The sequence below is a fragment of the Ursus maritimus genome, unplaced genomic scaffold, assembly GCF_017311325.1.
Source record: "Ursus maritimus isolate PB19 unplaced genomic scaffold, ASM1731132v1 scaffold_15, whole genome shotgun sequence".
Classification (NCBI taxonomy): Eukaryota; Metazoa; Chordata; class Mammalia; order Carnivora; family Ursidae; genus Ursus; species Ursus maritimus.
Genome location: NW_024423897.1, coordinates 15192737 through 15214567, shown reverse-complemented (window position 1 = coordinate 15214567; position 21831 = coordinate 15192737). Strand labels below are relative to the sequence as shown.

At 35.4% G+C, this 21831-nt stretch overlaps 1 protein-coding gene across 1 annotated transcript; it reads left to right on the top strand.

The window, feature by feature from the left end:
• The first annotated feature begins 4 nt into the window (after positions 1–4).
• UBLCP1 (ubiquitin like domain containing CTD phosphatase 1) lies at positions 5–18751 on the top strand. Its single transcript, XM_008692437.2, has 11 exons — positions 5–154; positions 3184–3381; positions 4178–4269; positions 4673–4758; positions 4842–4957; positions 5981–6079; positions 8399–8436; positions 8957–9055; positions 12229–12345; positions 15977–16104; positions 17640–18751. The coding sequence occupies exons 2-11, from the start codon at positions 3228–3230 to the stop codon at positions 17665–17667; spliced, it is 957 nt and encodes a 318-aa protein (XP_008690659.1). The 5' UTR covers positions 5–154; positions 3184–3227; the 3' UTR covers positions 17668–18751.
• Positions 18752–21831: the final 3080 nt, after the last annotated feature.

Here is a 21831-nt window from a genome sequence, read left to right as displayed (position 1 = left end):
GGAAGGAGCCGTGCGGTCTCCAGGGCGTTTCCGTTTCAAACCTGAACTTCCGGTTCGTTAGCCGGTTCCGGTCCCCGTTTTTCACTTCCGGTCGCCCTCGGTTCCGCTGCGGCCGGTTCTTGCGTCCTCTGTTGCGGGTTCCGCCGCGCTCCAGGTGAGGGGACGCAGGGCACTCCGGGGCGCTGCCCACGGAGAGGCCGTTGGGGCCGGGGGACCGCAGCGCAGCCCTGCTGTTCGCGCTACGCGGCCTGCACTGCGGCCGGCCGCGGCGGGCTGGAGGCTGCTTGTGGACGCCCTGGGCCGCGTCTGCCCCAATCTGCGGCCCAGGCCTCCGGCTCCGGCCAGCTCGTCGGAGGAGCCTCCGCCCTCCCATCCGGCCTTCTGGCTTGTGTCGCGGGCTTCCCGAGCCCCAGTGGGTTTTGCGTCCCCTGACTTCATTCCTCCTCCTCTGGGGTTTGTCCATCCCTCCTCCTCACCCTCCCTAGTGAAGGCATCGGGCCTCTGGGGTTTTTGAGGCTCTCCTGTGCTTGTATGCTGTCCCAGACCATTCACTTCCCATAGCTGTCGCCTCTGCACTACCTCGCGGTTGCTGCGTCTGTGCTGTAGGCTTATCGAAAAGTTAACCTCTGAATTCCCAAGGTGTTAACTTTTGCTGCTATTAGTTTCAAATTTTCGCCTTTGCTACTTTTTAGTCGTGTATTTGGACAAGTTGTTTTCTTTTTCAGTTTTCTACTGTGTATAATGAAGACGACAGTTGTTAGATCAGGATTGGGAAAATCAAGTGAGATAAATTGTTTAGCATGTTGTCTTTATTCTGTCATCGCCACCATTCGTCTTGCTCTTTAGAGTTTACGAAGTGCTGTCACAGGTGTTATCTCGCGCGTTAACACTGTTCTTGTTAAGTAAATATCGCCTCATTTTGAGGTAGGAATTTTGGAATTGAGTAGGCAAGTCAGTACAGTATGGTAGACAGAAGAACTAACCCCAACAGCTGTTCTTGACCCTAGGTTCACCATAAAGTTGCGATCCTTACTTGTGTGGGTTTAATTGCCAACCACTCCCACCCCCAAATCATTTTTCGGTTTATAAATCTGATAGGGTCTAGAATGATACAAAGTATTAGAATTGTGTGAGAAAGAAGGTTAAATGTGAAAACATAAAAGGACTTAGGCATTTGCATTGTGTGTTCCATTGTGAATGATCTGAATATTGAAGAAATGAGGTTCAAAAGCAGTTTTAAGGACTATGCATTTAAAATTTTGATGGTGTTTGTTTTGTTATGCTTGGTCCTTTAGAGCAATTGCCAACTTGGAATCCCACTAGTGGTGTAGGTGTACAATGTATAACATTTGTATACTACTTTACTAAGCATGCAGAGCCCATGCCATCTGGCATATTTTCTTTTTTAGCTGAGAAAATTGAAGAGTCTAGAGCACTGGCTCTCAAACTTTTAGTATGTCTCAGAAATGGGGTGAGGGGAAGGCTGGGACAGGGATTGTTAAAAAACAAATTGCTAGGTCCTTTCTCTCCAACCCCAATTATATTTTTAACAAGTTACCAAATAGGGTCATGCTGTTGATTGATCTGAGACCACACTTTGAGAATACTGGTCTAGAGGTGAAATGACTTGTCCAGGCTTATCTGGAGCTCAGGTGATCTCCAAACTCTCTTCCCGACCCCCAACACAACATAAACTGTTTTAGTGCTATTTGCATTCTCAGCTCATGTAAATTTTCATTTTTATTCCCACTGTCACAGAGAAGTAATATTTAAACCATATTTTAATTTGGCTCAAAAGGTCTCTTTGGCTCTTTATTGAGGATCATAACATTTGTTAGAGCAAGTTATCTCTAACAGAATACATTGCCCTAAATTAGCACTTTATTTAAATTTCAGTAGAGCAGGTATAAACATAAGAGCATAAGTATAAGTGATTTTATGGTGCTCTCTTCTAGTGGACATGTTGAAGACACCTTAAGTTTCTAAGTAATTTTTGCATATTATGATTCACGATTTGCCTTCTTGCAGTTGGTCATAATCCAGGGAGAATGCAATCAAATGTTTCATTAAACAAGCAATAGCATTTGGAAACGGGGATTAGGAAATTCAATTCTCTGACCTGGGCGGGGGGGATGGACTTAGGAAAACTGATAGTAAGTTTTAGAAGGGAAGAGACCTACATGCTATTGTTGATGAGAATAGCAGCCAGTATTTAATCTTTGTGTGCTTATATCTGTGCCTGTGGGTTTTGTATTTACTGATCTTTGGCACCTTGCCTCCTGTAGGTTCCAATTCAAGAGAGGCAGTTGTGTTGTAGGGGAAGAAACATGAGATTTAGTCAGAAGACCTGTTCTGTTACCAACTATGTGCGCATGAGCAGATTACTTAACCTCTCTGAAGTCCCATTTCCTTAATTGTAAAAGAGGGACAATTCTTATATACCTTGTTAAAGGACTTTGCATAAAAACTGTACAATTTGTTAAATATAAAACACATAATGGCAGTACTTTTTATTTAGCACAGTGCCTGGAACACTTCAGCTCAAGTTTTTAAGACAACTTATTTAGCCAGTACTTAATTTATGTAGTGCTTACTATGTGCCAGGTCTATGTGACTTATAAATATTAGCTAATTTAACTCTCATAAGAACTCCAAAGTAGGTAGTATTCTCATCCTTAGTTTACAGATGAGGAAACCTAGACATTAAGAGTCTGATAACTTTCAAAAGTCAAATAGCTAATAAATGGGATAGCTGAGATCTGAACCCAGGTACTCTGGCTCTAGAGTTTTCATTTTAACAGCTCACTGTGCTACTTCTCAAGTGTTAAATGAATACGACTAGTCCATCATGGAGGAATTTACCTGTAGCATAAACCTGGTCAAACAGAGAGGGAGGGATAGGTAGCTGATCATTGCAGCTTAACAGTCGAACAGGGAGAATCGGACAGAGTATTAGAAGTAGTAACTTTAAGCCAAAAATTGGGAGGGTAGGAGAATTTTAACTTTGAGTCCTAATTACTTTTGGTGTTCTGGCGTTTCTGTAAGGAGAAAATGTTATTTCTCCACCATCAAGTTGTAAAGTAGGACTCAAACTGCATTGCTCCTTAAAGTTAGTTCCAAGTTTGGCTACATCTTTGATACATCTATTTTAACTTGTTTACTTGTATATCCCTTACTTTTTAGGTATCTTTTTCTGAGTGAAAGCTGCTTGATCATATGTTTCAAGGATGGCTCTCCCTATCATCGTAAAATGGGGTGGACAGGAATATTCAGTGACCACACTTTCAGAAGATGATACCGTGCTAGATCTCAAACAGTTTCTTAAGACCCTTACAGGAGTGCTGCCAGAACGCCAAAAGTTACTTGGACTCAAAGTTAAAGGTAATTCTCTACTCACTTTAAATTTTTTGCATTGATATACTTATGAATTTTTATATTAGTTATTTTTTTCTCTTTAATAAGTCTTTCTCCTTGGAGATTCCTTTGTTAAGGATATTCCTAAAATTGTTTTATGATGAAAATAAGAATATTAAAAATTACTTGAAAATACCACCACTATTAAGATTACTTTTGATTCCTCTGACAGTTGGTGTTTGCGTGTTAAACTTTTGGCTCGGAAGTCTCAGGTAAAGCAGTGTAATTTCTGACATCTGTGTTCTAGCACAGCTTTTTCATTACAGCTTTGTTCTTATACTCTCCCTAAATTATCTTTTCTGCTTCAAAAGTAATGATTTAAAATGATGATTTAAAAATTATAGGCAGTGTTCATATCCAGTCCGAAAGGGACTTTCATGGTGTTTGTCATATCATTGAAGGGTGAATTAGGGGTAGCAATAAATCTCTAGTTTTATCTTAGGTGCTCAGTGTTCAAGACTTTGTGGAAAACATCTTCATCTTGAACAACAAAATAAAACATGAATTTATTTTGTTCAGCTGGTTGGATAAAGGTGTTCCTCTGAGATGGAGTTGGGGAAAGAATCAAACCTTGTATTAGTTGCTACTTCTTAGTGTGTTAGACATTGCTAATTCAGCAGTGACAGTTTGTTAATTTAAGGAAAAAAGAAAAAACTGCTGTGGAATTTGTACCAAACCTTTTAATGTTAGGGTTTTGTATAATGGAATAGTGAAACCAGCACCTGAACTTTAGTGAGAAAACAGTCATTTGCTTGTATTGTAGGCAAACCTGCAGAAAATGATGTTAAGCTTGGAGCTCTCAAACTGAAACCAAATACTAAAATCATGATGATGGGAACTCGTGAGGAGAGCTTGGTAAATGTTTACTTTTGTTACCATTTGTCCCTTTGAAGATATGATTTATATTACACTGTTGTATCATGGTTTTAATTGTGGTAAAATTGTCAGTTTGGCAGTCAGTGAAAAATAAAAACTTCACAGTGTATGTGGTGTTAACTCAGCGGAAAACAAATACTAGGGAACTTGTTAGTATATAGTTAGCCATAAGCATAGTAGTAGTGCAAATGGTCAAATTTAACATGGTAAATCTGCCCAGTGAACATATATAATGAATTATAAAATGTGGAAATTTTCTCACAGTGTGTGTTTGAAAGATTCTTGAACTCAGACTGTATCTCTTATTTGCTTTTTATGTTATGCATGTATTTGTTACGTTAAAGACAATCTGGTAAAACAAAGCTGTTTTTCATCTTAATAGGAAGATGTCTTAGGTCCACCTCCTGACAATGATGATGTCGTCAACGACTTTGATATTGAAGATGAAGTAGTTGAAGTAGAAAATAGGTAAGTGCTTTATACTATCAAAGGAAATGGGTTGTAATGTGAGCAAAAAGTGAATATTTCACCTGATTTTATTTTTCCATTAGGGAAGAAAACCTATTGAAAATTTCTCGCAGAGTAAAAGAGTATAAAGTGGAAATTTTGAATCCTCCCAGGGAAGGGAAAAAGCTTTTGGTACTAGATGTTGATTATACATTATTTGGTAAGTCATCTAAAATTGTGCTTCATCTTCTGTTACCCATAACCACTCTTTTTTTTTTCCTTTTGTTCGTTTATTTTTTCCTTCCAATATGAAATATTTGAAAGCTTTTCTTATTATTATAGAAAGTATATCATTCATTGTAGAAAATACTGAAGTCATTTGTAATCCCAAACCCCCAAAATAACTGTTCTTATATTCTGAAGTGTATCTTTCAGGGTGTGTTTGTATGTATATCCTTTTTACCTTTGCTTAATGATATTTTGAATATCTCAGTCATTTGCTATTATTCATTGTGAATTAAAGATACATATTTTTTGGTCACCACTACTTTAATTTATGGATGTATCTTAATTTAACCACATCATTCTCTATTAATTATTACATTTTTGGGGGAATTATTTAAAAATCATTTTTGATATTTCATCCCTGGTTTTTCATTTAATTGTGTTCAAGGCAAAATCTTACTTTAAAATTTCTCATGTCAGCAAAAAAGAAAGATGTTTATTTCATCCTCTAATATTGCTAAGAACTGATTAGTTAACTCCTGATATTAACATGAATTTATTTACGTCTAATCCTAAACTTTAAGTACAGGTCATAAGTTAATGTATACTTATTTTAAAATTTGATTATGAAGTTAGTTGTGCCTATCATTCTGGTGAAATGTGATTATATCTGGAAGGTGAATGGCTTAAGTGAGTATAGGTGGCTCTAGTTTGTTTTTCTTGTCACAAAATAACATCTGTATTTTAAAGACTACATGAAAACTTAATTTACAGTTTACTATAGAAGCCTGAATTCTGGGTATTGCCTTTTCCAAATTAAACAAAATCAGTTAATTAAAATTGAATCACAGTGGTATTAAATTGTGTGCTTTGAAAGACATCCATTTGTCAACCAATGTAATTCAGTCTCAGGTAGTTTGCATTTGAATGTTTATATTACATTTCATAATTTTCATTGATATCAGGTACTTGTCCATGATAACAAACTAGTAATCATCTATGACTGATTTCCTTTTAGATCATAGGTCTTGTGCAGAGACTGGAGTAGAATTAATGCGACCATATCTTCACGAATTCCTCACATCTGCATATGAGGATTATGACATTGTTATTTGGTGTAAGCTATATTTTTTGCTTAGATTTCCATGGAAATAATCTTGTTCTGTCAATTATTCTGCTTTATAAAATGTGACTTCAAATGTCTTGTGGTTAAATATGATACATGTTTCATTTGTTTTAGCAAATTTATGATGAAACGTGTTTGACTTTCTTGCATCACAATATACACTTACATGTATATTTGCCAATACCACTGAAGTAGTTAAATACAGGAAGAGAGTAGGTTATGGTGTCAGAATAAAAATGATCTTATTTTCGTAAGACCCCACCTTGATTAGGAATTTTTCTTTCTGATCTTTGCTGTAGAATCTTTGATGCTTCAGGATATTGTTGCTTTATCCTTTCTTTATCACTCTAGTTTCAAAACACTTGGAGAAAGACGTATAAAAAAATCACAGTGATGTTGTTCTTCAGAAATAAAGGAATATGAATTAACTTAAGGAAAATTAAACGGACTAAAGCAGTATTACTCAAATTGTGGTCTGTGGACCATTCCAGGAACTTACAGGTCTGTGATAAGATCATGAGTTTGCTTCCAAAAAGTAAATTTACTACATTACTGATCACACTGTTTAGTTCAATGGACATTTTGTTGTGGCAAGACTTTATTGAGAAAGGAAGCAGTGTATTAATTTATATCTTATCTCCTCCCAAACATTTAAAGTTGCTTCTTGGCAAGCCGTAGGCAGAAAAGAGCTATCCTGATTGTGAATTAAATAAAATCTCATCATGAAAAATAATACGTTTAATTGTACTAGGTTTTGATGAGTGAGCACAAATTTGTTATTTCAATCTTTAAATTTCCTTTGTACTTTTCCTTTTAATCAGAGTATCTCCATTATTCAGTATTAATATAAGTTCACAGCCATTTAGATTAAATATATAGTTAAATACATGTCATAAAATACGTATTTAAGATAAGATACAAGGAAGAAAGCTTCCTGGGAACAAATTTTTGTTCAACTGACACCTGAGATGACATTTGAGAAAAAAGTTTTTCCTCTAAATGTTATTAAAGTAGACTTAGAAATTTAAAGAATTTTTTTACAATCATATATTTAAAATAAGTTATTTTTGTAAATTATGATATTTTATGGTAGTATGTTGAAAAGGGCACTTCACTTTGGAGCTAAATAAGCTAGAGTTTTAATTCCGACTTTGTCCTTACTTTGTGATTCTGGGCAGGTCAATTAATATCTCTGAACTTTAAGTTCCTCATCAGAAATGAGCATAAGTAAACCTGTGTTACAGGGTAGTTATAAGAATAAAAGTATCAGCATAGCAACTAGTACCATGTCTGACATATCATAATCACTTAATTGGAAACCCTTTTTATTAGCTATGAATATTATTTTTTTCATCTGGGGATTGTAGACCTAAAAGAGATACTGAGTTTAAAAGGTTGTTTTTCCCTATCTCATGATGGTTGTCATTGTAGATATATCAGTCTCTAAAATTTTAGTTCAGCTGACTAGTTTTCAGTATAAGGTGATTCTTCCAGTTTGTGTGTGCCTGTGTGCTAAAGATTTTTATTTTGAGAACTTGGGTACCTCTTTTGTCTTTTAAAAAATACATACACATTCATACACATGCTGTAAACAATTAAACTCCTTTTCCCTTTTTAAACATTTTACTTGATAATAGCCATGTAGTTTAGTCTAGTAACTTGGGACCAGAAGGGCATATAAAACTGAGGGTTGAATTTTAATATCAGTGATCTCAAAACCAATGGGTGTCTGACAATGAGCAGATACATAACAGATAGAATTTATGAATTTAGTTGTCTCCGTCTCATTGTTAAAAGCTTCTAGACTCAGTGAGCACTAAGTTTCCTGAGTCTGGCAAAATGTTGATTTTCATTGTACCTAGCGATCTTTAACATCAGCTTTTGGCACATGACATTAACGTGCTTATATTGACATATATGCCAGTGCATTGCGTGGCTGTGGGAACATGGAAGTAAATTGGAGATCCAGGCACCCTATATTTAAATGTGGATTCATAGAGAATAGTGTCAGGGTTGTTTTTAAACAGGAATTTAGGTCCTGATTTATAAATTTCCTAGATTCAGAATTCTTTTGAACATTGGTTACCTGTATCTTTTAGATAAACGTTGTTAAAATTCTTAGTTCTCTGTTGATGTACTAAAAGTAAGTTTATTTTTATAAATACTTAAAATTACCATAAGTATGTTAGGAATTATTTGTGATGCATTTGAACTTTTAATCTTGCTTCGAAAACTTATACAGAAGAAAAAAATTTTTAAATGAAGTTCAGGCTTTTCATTTGTATCATATTATCATTCTTCATATTTTAGCTGCAACAAATATGAAGTGGATTGAAGCTAAAATGAAAGTAAGTGTTAGACAATCCATTTAAGAATGTTTTGAAATTGCATTTGTCTTTTTAGAAGTTCCAAGTCGAATTAATTTCATTCTCATTGGAGGGTGTTTAATAGATAAACAAATGCCATTATCAGGAGTAGAGGTGTGTTTAAAGTCTGATTAATGGTGGAATATATTGTGTAATTAAGTCTTTTTCAAGAAAAAGTACAGCAGAGCTCCATCTCCTTCCCCCCCCCCATTTTACAATAATGCTTCCCCCCTCCCCCCGCCCCTTCTTTTGCTTTGGTGTGTAATAAAGAAGTGATGTTCTTCTGAAATATATAATGGAAAGTAATCTGTTTCTAGTTTATTTTCTTTGGACTACCATTTGTTGGCTTAAACGAAACTAAAACCTTGGTAGTTGTTGAGCAAGGTGTGGTAGCCAGTAGGGTAGAAAGTTGGCATTGGGGGAAATTGTAGCTGGAATATCCAGAAAGCCTGGAATTTTTCATATTATTATATTTTAACCACATGAATATTTGTATTTATAGGAGCTGGGAGTGAGCACAAATGCGAATTATAAGATTACCTTCATGTTGGACAGTGCTGCTATGATAACAGTGCATACTCCAAGGAGAGGATTAATAGATGTAAGAAATCATTTTACTTTTGTTTAAAGACTTGTTTATTTTCTCATATACTTTTTGTGTATATATATATATATTGATGGAGAAAAGTAGAGAAAGAGTTGAGAAGTACATCTGAGTGGATAGTAAAGTATCAGTTGAGTTTGACTTAGGAAGATGTATGTAAGGTTAATAGATTGGAGTTTAATGATAGAATTAAGGATCTTGAGCAAGACTGTCAAGAATGGTCATGGATAATTGTCCCATGATGATGGCAGCACAGTGTTGCTCAAATCAGAGTAGGTGAGAAAAAATACTGAATATCATCAAGGAAGATACTAGAAGCAAACCAAAACATACTCACCCTGCCCTATATAAAACTGAGAAGTAAAAGCAGATACCATGATGCATGTACTTTGGTATGATGTCTGTGTAACCCTGGAGAAGAGGAACAAAAACCATCAGAGAAAAGGGTTGGGCTAAAAAGATTAGAGTTCTTTGTCTACTCATCAAGTAACTATAAAGAGTAAGAACTCTTACTCGAAGGTGTTGTGATAGTCACTGTTGGAGATGAGGAGACATGGTCTATACCTTTGGGAAGCACACGAACTAATAGGAATTGGGGAGAACTTAGCAAACTATGAAGGCGTGGAGGAGACTGTATTAAAATTGTCAAAATCATAAACAGAATCCTTTAAGCGCATGGAGATTTATTCAATAAAGGAAATACTTCATACATCAAGGGAAAAACATTATTACTTACTAAAGTACTACATTTATAAAATCTAAACACTAAAAAAAAGTTTGGGGAATGTTAAACATAGTCGTGTGAAAAATTAGAGAAATAAAAATAAATCTGGTGGTTGCCAAAGAGGAGATAGGTAAGGGGATGAGTGAAAAAGATGAAGGGGATTAAGAAAGACAAATTTCTAGTTGTGAAATAAGTAATGGAGATAAAAGCACAGAGTAAGGAATATAGTCAATAATGTGATAACGTTGTATGGTGACAGATGGTGACTATACTTATCGTGGTGAGGACTGAGTAGTGTATAGAATTGTCAAATCACTATGTTGTACACGTGAAACTGATATAACACTGTATGATAATTATATAAGAAAAAATGAATAAATCCTCAATATCTAATATAGGGAATTGGATATAAAAATTTTTGTTCATCCATAAAATGGAATGCAGCCATTTGATGTAAAAGAATATTTAGTGATTTAAAAATTTATGATACATCATTAAAGTTTAAGAATTACTTAGCAGTATTTGCAGGCTGTTAGAAATAGTTTTTAACCCTTACTTGGTTCAGGTTTCCCCTTAACAAAAAATCTGTGAACTCTAAAGTTGTTGATGTTTATAAAAAAGACTGGAGGAGGGGCACCTGGATGGCTCAGTTGGTTAAGCTTGGACTCTTGGTTTCGGTTCAGGTCATGATCTCTGGCCTGGGCTTGAGCCCCACATAGGGGCTGCTAGGTGCAGAGTTTGCTTGGGATTCTCTCTCTTCTGCTCCCTCTGCCCCGCTCTCTGCTCTTGCAGTCTCTCTCTCTCTAAAATTAATAAAATCTTAAAAAAAAAAAAAAGACTGGAGGTAAATATATCCTTGGTAATGACTGGATTATAGGTAATTTAAAATTTTCTTGTGTGCTTTTCTGTGTTTTCAGGTTTTTTCCCTACAGTCAGCGAGTATTATTTCTTTAATTGAGAAGAAAGTAGTCCATGTTTTAGGGAACAAATGGCACTTGACATAATTAGAAAATGACAGCACTGGGGCGCCTGGGTGGCGCAGTCGTTAAGCGTCTGCTTCCGGCTCAGGGCGTGATCCTGGTGTTCTGGGATGAACCCCACGTCAGGCTCCCCTGCTGGCAGCCTGCTTCTTCCTCTCCCACTCCCCCTGCTTGTGTTCCCTCTTTCACTGGCTGTCTCTCTCTGTGTCAAATAAATAAATAAAATCTTTAAAAAAAAAAAAAAGAAAATGACAGCACTATTTAAGAGGATGTAGGATTTTAACCCTGGGTGTTATAAACTAAAGCTCTTGTCCTATTTCTTTAAGCTTTTGTTAGCTAAGAAAATGAAGAATCTGGCTTACTGTGTCAGTTTCATATTTGTCTTGAAGTATTTAGGGGCTTTGTTTCAGTAGTAAAAAAAGAGTAAAAACTAAGGCAAATAAAATTAAAATATTTTAAATAATAAAATAATTTCAGTAACATTCTTTGCAATAGCTAGGACACTAAAAAAAAGGCTTTTTCTATATTAAAAGACGTTCTAGAAAGAAAAAGAAAAACATTTTTAAATGACAACTTTTGTTACCAGTTATTTTTTACCATTTAATCTCCTATAATTATTATCATATAATCTCATATTACCATAAAAGAGACTCCTGTCTTCAGCAAAAAGTACTTCTAAAAATTTATTTAAAAAATTCTCTGAATGTGTGAAATAAACTTATATGATTCAAAAATAAAAATAAAGTATGTAATGAAAAGTCTTCCTCCCCTGGCCCTTTAGCCACTTAGTCTTCTCTTTCTACTGTTCTTGTGTGGTCTTACAGAGACTTTATGCAAGTACCAACAGATATGAATATGTAAGGAGTTATCTTTTTGAAGGCTCATTTTAACAACTCTGAAATAAAAGTAAGAATTTACAAATTATAATGCTTTTGAAGTTAACCAGTTGCTCTAGAAATTGTGTACCTGTGCCACTGAATTTAAGACAATCTGTTTTCCTCTACAAAATATTTAAATTCTGTATTAATAGAACCAGGCACATTGTTCGTTATTAAGGTTTTCTAGTTTTGAAAACAGACCCATGTGACCCTCAAGCTCTGAGGAGCATGTATTAGCCCAGGAAGTCATGTGACTGTTCAGCAGACAATTAAACAATTACTTTAAATTCTTACATTTTAAATAATTCCTTCTCCTTTGACACCAAATCTTCACGTTAAAACTAGGGAAAGTCTTATAGCGGGTTTAGTTAGACATGAGCAGACCTTTCAGAAGTTAACACTGTGAGATCCGTTGTGCTTTAAAGTGTGTTGCATCTCAGCTGTGGTCTGTTCACGCAGCCAGCCGTCACTGTCCTGCAGGGGGAAAGGAGTGCTCTGACGTGGTTTGGGCATGTTGAGCTAGCTCTGCTTTTAAGAAAGGATGAGCTATTGATAAAATTTGAATTAAATGTAAAATTTTGTTCTAAGGTAAAGCCTCTTGGTGTTATATGGGGAAAGTTTTCGGAGTTTTACAGCAAAAAAAACACCATAATGTTTGATGACATAGGAAGAAATTTTCTAATGAACCCACAGAATGGACTAAAGGTAAGACGTAATTTTACTTGCTAGGATTATGTAATCCGGAATTTGTGGTAGAGCTTGAGCACTGTTGAATTTGATAAATTTTCGGAAGTACTGTATTATGGTCACAGGCAAGAAAGCTTACATATTTCGAAAAATTGATATATAGTTGAACATTCTCTCTCCCACATTGATATCTTCTTGGTTTGCCAACTCATCCAGGTGTTTTCTGTTTAGTTAGCTCTATGGAACAACGTGGGCTTACTCACATTGACTTTCGGCATCACTTTGTAAAAGCAACAGGCATTTTATTAGGGATACAAATCTTAGGATTTCTGATGTTCTGGTTAGCTGGAAAGCTGGTAGTGTGGATTTATTTTTTCCTTTTTAACTGAAACTAAGGTTTTTTGAAAATTCATACAGGGCAATTAGAGATCTTAGAGTTATAAAATACCAGAGCTAGAAATCTCTGTCATCTTGTCTACCTTCGTAACTTTATATATAAACAGTCTGATGATCAGAAAATATGTAACTTGCCCAAAATCAGGTATGTAACTGGTTAATGACAGAATTTGAGTTAGAATCTAAGTGACTCAATTCCTAGGCCAGTGGTGATCTTAGCATGAAGTCATATGCAAATTTGTATAGGCACGATAGTAACAGTTAATCCTAGGAGCCATGTAAAATTGGTAAGATAAAAATTTGAAACTTTGCATTTCTGGATGTGGTCTTTAGTGTATGAGGATAGGTTAGAGACAGAATGCTGATCTTCGTAGTGAATTGCCGCAATTATAGAAGCTATTGACTTGGAAGAAAAGTACTTGAGGTGGATTGGTGGTTATGTTCCTCTTTAAAAACGGTTTCTGTTTGAGGCTTTGGGAGAAGTGTTTTTCTTGTGTGTAGTTTACCAAGTGTGAGGTATAGGAATAAATTCTTGAGAAAAGATTCAATTGCTCTAAACCTAATTCTCTATGAAACCAATGGTTATGATGTTCAAGAATGATTTTTTGAGGAAAGTTTTAACTTAAAAAAAATACAATCATTAGTTTCATATCTGTTTAGAAGAAAGTTCATTTTCCCAGCCCACATTTGGGCCCTACTTACCTCTGGATGCAGAGATGATATGAATTTCTAGTTCTTCATGTTACTTTAGAGCAGGATTTTTTTCTTTTTTAAACTAGACATTCCATAGAATCACTGAAGGAATTTCTCAAAATACAAGTCTACAACCCTCCAAATTTTAATTCAGGAGAGGTATTTTTAAACATTCCACTGATAATTTCTCCCATGTCTCCTTTTGAAAACCTCTTTTAAGAAGGTAGCTATTAATGATTTGCCCACATCGACATAGAAGCAGTTTTGAAATTGAGAACTGTTCTTACTGTGTTTTGTTGTCATGGTTTCATAATGTTCTTGACAGAAGTCTCAAAAAAGATTTCACAGAGATCTTAAAGATGACTGCTTATTTTTAGAACAGTAAACTTCTAATAATATAAGTTTGCTAATCTTAAGGTTTGACATAGAATATAGAAGGCATTGTGAATTATGAATACAGTATTGAACTAAAAAAACTTTCGTTTTGGTCATGGATAAATCGATACTCTGAAATTTTCATTTTTATTTATACAAGGGAACGATGCTGTAAGAGAACGCAGATAATCTAGACCATCTTAAGTTCCTAAAACTGTTTCTTTGATAGGAGACTACAGTGGTCATATATATTGTCTGCCCTGCTAGTGAGATCATTTTTCAAGAATGGTACAGTAAGAAGTGATTATGCTAGAACAAGTGAAGTTAGTTAAGTAAATAGTAGACTTTTTTCCACCTAACTAGTTTAACTTTTAGATCCAGAGTCATAGGAGTATTTTAGTTTCACAGTTTAATAGTGCTTACAACCACATGTTTCAAAAGGAAAAGTAACTTAGCAGGGCCTTGGTAAACTAGGAATTACATTGTACATTGTATGTTAATAGTTTAAAAGTTAACATGTTGTCTTTACAATTTTTATTTGAATGAAAGAATACTTTGAAATATTATAGTATTGCCCAAGATTATGCAGAAACTCATTTCACTACGTCATGATCTCATTCCTCTGTGCTTCCAGCCCCAGGGCTTAAGCAGGGTCTGATTCGTCAAGAGAATCTTCTCTTAATCTCCCACATTCATGGCTACTGCTGTGAAACAGCAGTGCCCACCCTGCCTGTTTGGGAGCGGGAGCACCTACAAGTGCTCACTTCTGCACAGGTTCACTCTGGTGCCCTTCACGGTTGTGGGAGCCTGGCTCACCGACAGCCGTGGAGATCCCTGGCAGCAAGCTGTTCTGATGCGAGTAGAACATATGGAAAAATGGTGGTGCGTTTTTCCAGTAACAGAAAAGTGTATAAGAAATATTTAAAACCTTTCCTGTTCTTGATAGGGTATGGACTTCTTTGGGTTCATTGTTCTCAACCAGTGACATCTGCTTTTCAGTGTTACTGTGTAAAATTCATAACTAATAAGCAGTTTGCATTTTCTCTAAATCAAAGTAAGGGTATATTAATACTTTACTAAGTACAATTTATTCAGTCCTTATATGTGTTTTAGGAGTGTGATTTTTAAAAAAATATCTTTTATAAAATGAAAAAATCCAAATATAAATAGAACTGTAGGAATTAAATAAGGAACTCCTACATATGCATCATTCAGTTTAAACAACTTATTAATTCATAGATGATTATGTTTGCTCTGTACCCTACCTACTTCCCTCTCTAATATTTTGAAGCAAATCCCAGAATATCATTTCATCTGAAATTAATTAAAAACTTTTGGAAGGCTGTCTTGAGTTTTATAAAGATATTTGAGCTGATGTCAGAAAAAGCAGAACTCCTTATTGAAACTGTGACATAAAGGAAAGTGCTTAAAATTTATTATTTAACAAATCGTTATAAAGATAACACATGTAATTACCACCCAAGTCAAGGTATTAATAGCCCTTACTAATTACAGTTCTCTACTCTGTCTACCATCTACTTTTATGCTTTTGAAGTGAATAGTTTTCATCATAAAACATATCATCCGTAAAATTTTGGAAAATAGACTTTTTATGGGAAAACTCTTGTGTAATTAAAAAATATTTTTATGGAGACTTTAATGATAAAAATGCTTGCGATAAAATGTGAGAGGACATGTTACATAAATGTATAATATCTTAGCTATATAAAATTTTATAGAAAAATACTGAAATGAAGATCATTGTTAAAATTTATCTCACTCCCCTGTTGGATCAAGCTTGTATTTAGATTAACTTTTTATAAATTGGGTGGCGTAATTTATCTATTTAGTAAAAAGCAGCTGCATTGTTAGAAGGGGAAAAAATCTAGCAGTTTTGCAAAGTAAGAAGCCATGGAGGGCCCAAGTGCTGGAAGAAAGTTGGTGTTTTCAGGTTCAGACAGAAAAGATAACACAAGGTACATAGGGTGGAAGGGCTCTTAACTTGACACGGTAAACGTTAGACACAGACTATCAGTTTATTACACTGAGATAGTGCAAAAGTCATTTTTAGTACTAATACCCTTAGTAATATTTTCATCTCATTAACTGAGTTTGAATGAGAGGTGTAGATTTGTGGTAGTTTCCTTATTGCAATGTGAAGTGTTGCATGTTTGTTTTCTAACAGATAAGGCCTTTTATGAAAGCGCACCTAAATCGAGATAAAGACAAAGAACTTTTAAAATTAACTCAGTACCTCAAGGAGATAGCAAAATTAGATGACTTTTTGGACCTAAATCACAAATATTGGGAAAGGTAAGTGCTAATTGCTTATTCATTTTCTTTTCACAGTAGTGAATGAAAACATTGTCTGGTGACCCTGGTATACACAGTTATGAACTTTTATTTAAGATGGGTGAATTCTAAAACTATTTTCTAGTGCAGTGACATCTCCCCTGAAAGTATTTTTCCCTTTCATCTTAACCTCTACCTTGTTCATAGCCTGTATCTCTTAAGATCTTTAATACTTCTAGGAGAGAGGATTTGAGACTGGTACACATTCGTGTTGCTACTTATAAATTATTTTGTGACACTGGGTAGGTCACTCTTCTGTGAATCATATGGGAAGCTAGTCTCTGTTCTCATACTATAAAATAAAGACAGGATAAAGTAAAACACACTAAAAAGTTTCCTTTTAAAAATCACTCTATAAGTAATCTCTCTGTACAGCAGAAAAATTAGAAGACTAGAATCCAGTAGAGGAACAATTAGTTAATGATTTTCCTTTCCAAACAGAACCACCATTACCATCTTGATGTGTGGTCTTCTGGTCTTTTTTCTAAGCACAAACGTATGCACACATCTACAGATGGCCTGCATATGAACATCAAGATTCTGAAGCAGGGAAAACCTCTGAGGAGGTGGACAGGATTCCCTAGTGTACTGCAAGTAATTTTTTGGAATTTGATTTTTAGAGATCTACTTGCTTTAATGCAGCAACAAAAGAAACTGTTCATGTAATAACAACAGTTTGGCTTTTCAGATCACTCTGACATATAGCTTCTTATTAGATGATTCTCCTAATCCTGTTAGGAAGGTAAGGCAGGCATTTTTATCCTCATCTCCAAATTACTGATGGTGTAACAAAGACATGGAGATAATAAATGCCACAAAGTGAGCAAGTTTTGCACTGTTAAAACATGTCCCCGTCTTCTGATTTTAAGAGCTCTTTCCCCACCCCTCACACTACTGAGTATAGTAGTTTGTAAATGTGAGAAATAGAAATGTAAAAATTTGAATTTAATGGTAGATTCCTATAAAATAATACGAAGGGAAAATTGTTTACTTAGTAAATTAACGTCTTTGTATCTTTACATTCTTGATCAGAGTCCTTTAGTGTCTGTTTCCCATAGTCTTTCCGCAAGAAAAATAAGATCTTTAAATGAGTTTGAGGTTCTTTTGGGCAGTTACACTGTTAAGATAATCACTTTCACATTAGGTGGTCAGGCAGTACGAAGGGAGAGTGCAGTCTCCAGAGCCTTGTTTTGAATCTGAGCTCTGCCGCTTTCTAGCCGGTTGAACTTGGGTAAGTTGTTAGCCTCTTCGTGCTGGTAAAATAGGAAGAAGGTCTAAAAGAAAGCTCTTCTTCGAGCTGTTTGTGAGGACTGAATGAATTAATACCTGTACTTAAACGAGTGGCTGGCACATAATCAACAGATATTAGCAATTACTAACAATTATTACTGATTTGGAGGAGTTTTGTTATTAAAATGAATTGCTTTTGGGAGGAGAGATTGTTATTGTGAATTTATCATGACACAGCTTAGACATCTTTATTTTATTTCTTGCAGGTATCTGTCAAAGAAGCAAGGACAGTAGTTACAAGTTATACTAACAGTTATTGAGGATACTTGAGATCACAAACTTCTTGCTTTTATGCTAGAAATCATTATGATAGTGCTGGACACTGCAGCGAATATCAGACTGCTTATACTTGGTCTTCCAGTTTTTTGTAAATTTAATTTTATATTTTTTGAAGATCTTAGCAATATGCTAAAACAAAAATCCTTTTTTCCCCTATATGAATATCCTGTTACTCTTGAAAAATAATTTTTCCAGCATTGAGTACTGAGTTCCCCCCCGCCCTGACACACACACAAAAGTGGACAAAAATGTATACTCAACATTGTCATTTCGTGGCTTTGGAAATGAGTTATGTCTTGTGTTTTTGTCTCATTGTGTTGTTGTCTGACTAAATCTAAGACCAAACCCATCTTGAAACTACTGCTTTTCCCTTTAAAACCCAAAAAAAAAAAAAAGTTTTTGCGTAAGGAACCTAGTTTGGTATGCTTAAAATCACCAGAGTTTTTTTTATTCCTTTGTCATAGACACAGTTTCTCTTCTCACTGTGTACTATTTTCATCTCTTAAGTTTTGAGCTGTCTCAGTTTGGTCTATATGTGTGTCTGTGTTCTTTGAGTAAAACTGGAAAACGTCAGCTGTGATACAAGTGTGTCTCATAGTATGAGAAATAGAAAACATAAGACTGAAGAGTAAAAACTAAGGAACAAAAGTTATTTCTTTTTGGTGGCTAAGTGGAGGCACTTCTGCCTAAAATCATTGTCAGAAAAGCAATTAAAGGCAATACATTCTTAAGGGGCCATATCACTGGTTCAGCCCTAAAAAGCATGAACAAAAAGTTTTTGTTCTGTTCCAGCTGTATCTTGTCTAAGTGCAAACACTGTGTTTCAGTGAAAATATTTAGCCATAAGATTAAAAAAAAATTATTTGCAATGCTTACGCCTGCAGATATGTAATGTGACCACTGTTTTGTGTTGACAGTATTGCTTTACACAGTTCTTGTGTTTGAAAGGAATCTGATCCTTTCAAATAAACATGATGTATATTGTTCTTACGGGACTATTTCAGTGGTGTAAATAATAAATACTTTTTCTTAAAACATTGGTTTTGCTCTCTACTGTCCCAAATATTTTGCCTCTTTGTTGACTCACAAAGTGAAGCAAACAGTAGGCTGAGGCAAGGACCCCTTGAAAACACTAAACACGTATGGTTTAAAAGTGTGCATATCACTGTTCATTCAGAATTGGTTTTAGCAGCTACTTAGATATATTAAATTACTTAGTTCTAATAAGTACCATGTTTTCAGGAAGATAAGCTGTTTTCTTTGTGACTGGTTATTATAAAGATACGCAGTGCAGAAGCGTTTGAGAACCTTAAATAATTAAAATGATTCAATTAAAAACATATTTCTAAATTATGAGAACCTTAAATAATTAAAATGATTCAATTAAAAACATATTTCTAAATTAGGCTAAATTTAAAATTTTTTTTTAAAGATTTTATTTATTTATTCGACAGAGATAGAGACAGCCAGCGAGAGAGGGAACACAAGCAGGGGGAGTGGGAGAGGAAGAAGCAGGCTCATAGCGGAGGAGCCTGATGTGGGGCTCGATCCCATAACGCCGGGATCACGCCCTGAGCCTAAGGCAGACGCCCAACCGCTGTGCCACCCAGGCGCCCCTAAATTTAAATATTTAAGGATGGAGTAGAGTTTTTTGGAATATTCATTTCACTGGGGCATTTTCCCATTATAAAAGGCAGTTTATCCTTCCAAGGTAGGCATGGAAAGGACTTAATCTTGTTAAAACTGGACACTTTAAGAGCTCTTTCAATAGAACTGTTTAGTTCAATAAAGAGCAGAACATTTTCTAAATCAATATAAAATATGAAAGTGAGCAAGCCTCAGAAAGCGAAGTAGGATTTTTAAAAAAACATTATTTGCCATTAGGTGGGGCTCAAACCAAAGTTTATTAGCCGGTATGCAAAAGTTAGCAGTTCTGGGAGAACATTGTCACTGCTGGGCTTACTGAGATCGCATGTGTTTCCTAATAGAGTGTTGGGAGTTTTACTTCGTCTTCTGCATCTCATGGTTTATCTCTGTGTATGTGGCTCACACAACAGAACCAGGAGATGACTTTTAATTCAGATACATATGCTGATGAAGCAGCAAGTTAGTTCTACGATATATATGTTCCAAACTTTTAAGCAGTTGGTTCTTAGTAAAGTATATTTAATCTAAAAATTGCAGGACATCACTAAACCTCTGATTCAGAGGGCGCTTTGAGATCTAGTGACCCCTCAGGTCCTTTATGAAAATCACTTACTGGACTAATGATACCTATACGGGTTACTCAGTTTTAAAGGCAAGGAATATATATATGGGTCATTACAGTGAGTGACTGAAACGTTCTTTACTCACAGAAAGGAAAACTACAGTTTTGTGGAGGAGGTGGAGCTGTGTAGGGAGAGGAGACTGGGATAGAAGGAGGGGCAAAAAGAAAGAAAGGAAAACGCAAGGTACTTAGATATTGCTTGGTTTTTAAATGACTTGGTTGTGAAGAATAGTAGTAAAACGTGAATAGTGAATAAACTGGTTGAGGGATTTTTCTCATCCCAAGTAACCAACAGAACTTTCAAGGAAGAAATTGTTACAGTTTCCCCTAAGTATTCTTTACATCAAAATGTATTCTTATTAGCTGGAATAGCAGCTCAAGAGGCGTCTCTAGAGATTTAACACTTAGGTATCTATGTAAGGGTATGCTCGGTTTGGAACTGCTTTGGAGAAGCCTTCGGCCTTGATGGGAATGCTAAGTATTTAGAGCTTAAGGAGAAATCCTTGAAGATTAGGTTGACAGATTTATCAAAGACTTAGAGAAATTAATGCATGGTAAGAACTAGAACAGAAATAACAGGCATCCTGTGGGTTTAAAAAAGGCTATCAATTAACTGGTATCAATGAGTTTCCATGTAGAATGTAAAATCACAAAATCTCTGACACGTGATTTTTTAAAACTCTGTGGAAGTAAGCAAGTATTTCTTAAGTGCTGGTATAAAGATACTTCCTGATATAAAGTGTTACTTATTAAAACCTGTTTTCCTTCTGAAAAGCTTTAAAAGTTCAACCTATCGCTTATAAAACCATTTATAAACAGTGGGAACACAATCATTAAAAATATCAAAACCAAAAAATATCCAAAAGAGATTGTTTAAACATTAATGATATTTCCATAAGTCAATATGGCTACAACAGATAAGTTACACTGTATGTGTGTAATTTTTTTTTTAAGATTTTATTTATTTATTTGACAGAGAGCCAGCGAGAGGGAACACAGGCAGGGGCAGTGGGAGAGGAAGAAGCAGGCTCCCAGCGGAGGAGCCTGATGCGGGGATTGATCCCAGAACACTGGGATCACGCCCTGAGCCAAAGGCAGATGCTTAACGACTACGCCACCCAGGTGCCCCTGTATGTGTGTAATTTGTGACAGTAAAGGCCAAACTGAGGACCTCTTAGGAACATACAGATTATTAAAATAGAGTAAACAGTTTTAGTTGAATACAAATCCCTCTTAATCCTATTACCAACTCTTAATTCCCTGGAGCACTTTCGATTGCTAATACTTCTTGTTACATAATATGTAGGAACAGCTACAGTTTCCCAGATGAGGCCTTAAGAAGAAAAGGCAAGTGATTTGTCAGAAGAACCCTTGGCTAGAATCCCTCCTTACTAACAAGTGGGATCTTGCACAAGTCTAATTCTTTGAACTTTTGTTTCCTCCTCAAAAAAGTACTAATAATAACACTTCTCTTTCCCGTAGGCTGTTGCAAAGGTCAAATGAGAATTCATGGGGAAGTACCTTGAAGCAGCTCAAGCTTATGTGACTCTGGCTATGATTGAGCTATATCATTCTTGAAATTATAATTACCAAGAGTGCGGTAGTAAAAGGAAAACTCTTTGTAATTACGTATGTATTTTACAAACATTACCATGGCTTTCTGAGAGTTCTAAACAAGGAAAGTAAAATGAGAATGACTTCTTATGGCCTACGTGTTTTTGTAAGGATCCAGCTGCTTTTAGTAATCATCTGGACTAGAAGACCTGCCAACCCTGTTCCTAACCCCCCGAAGTAAGTAGGTTTGAAACTTTAGGGGCATTATAATTACAGCTTGTATAGTGGAATATTAA

Bases quoted from the DNA above. Each gene is read 5' to 3' on its own strand.
- UBLCP1 (XM_008692437.2), top strand. From the start codon at position 3,228: ATGGCTCTCCCTATCATCGTAAAATGGGGTGGACAGGAATATTCAGTG. The intron at 4,270-4,672 runs GTAAATGTTTAC...TCATCTTAATAG, and splicing joins GAACTCGTGAGGAGAGCTTG to GAAGATGTCTTAGGTCCACC. The intron at 16,105-17,639 runs GTAAGTGCTAAT...TATTTCTTGCAG, and splicing joins AATCACAAATATTGGGAAAG to GTATCTGTCAAAGAAGCAAG.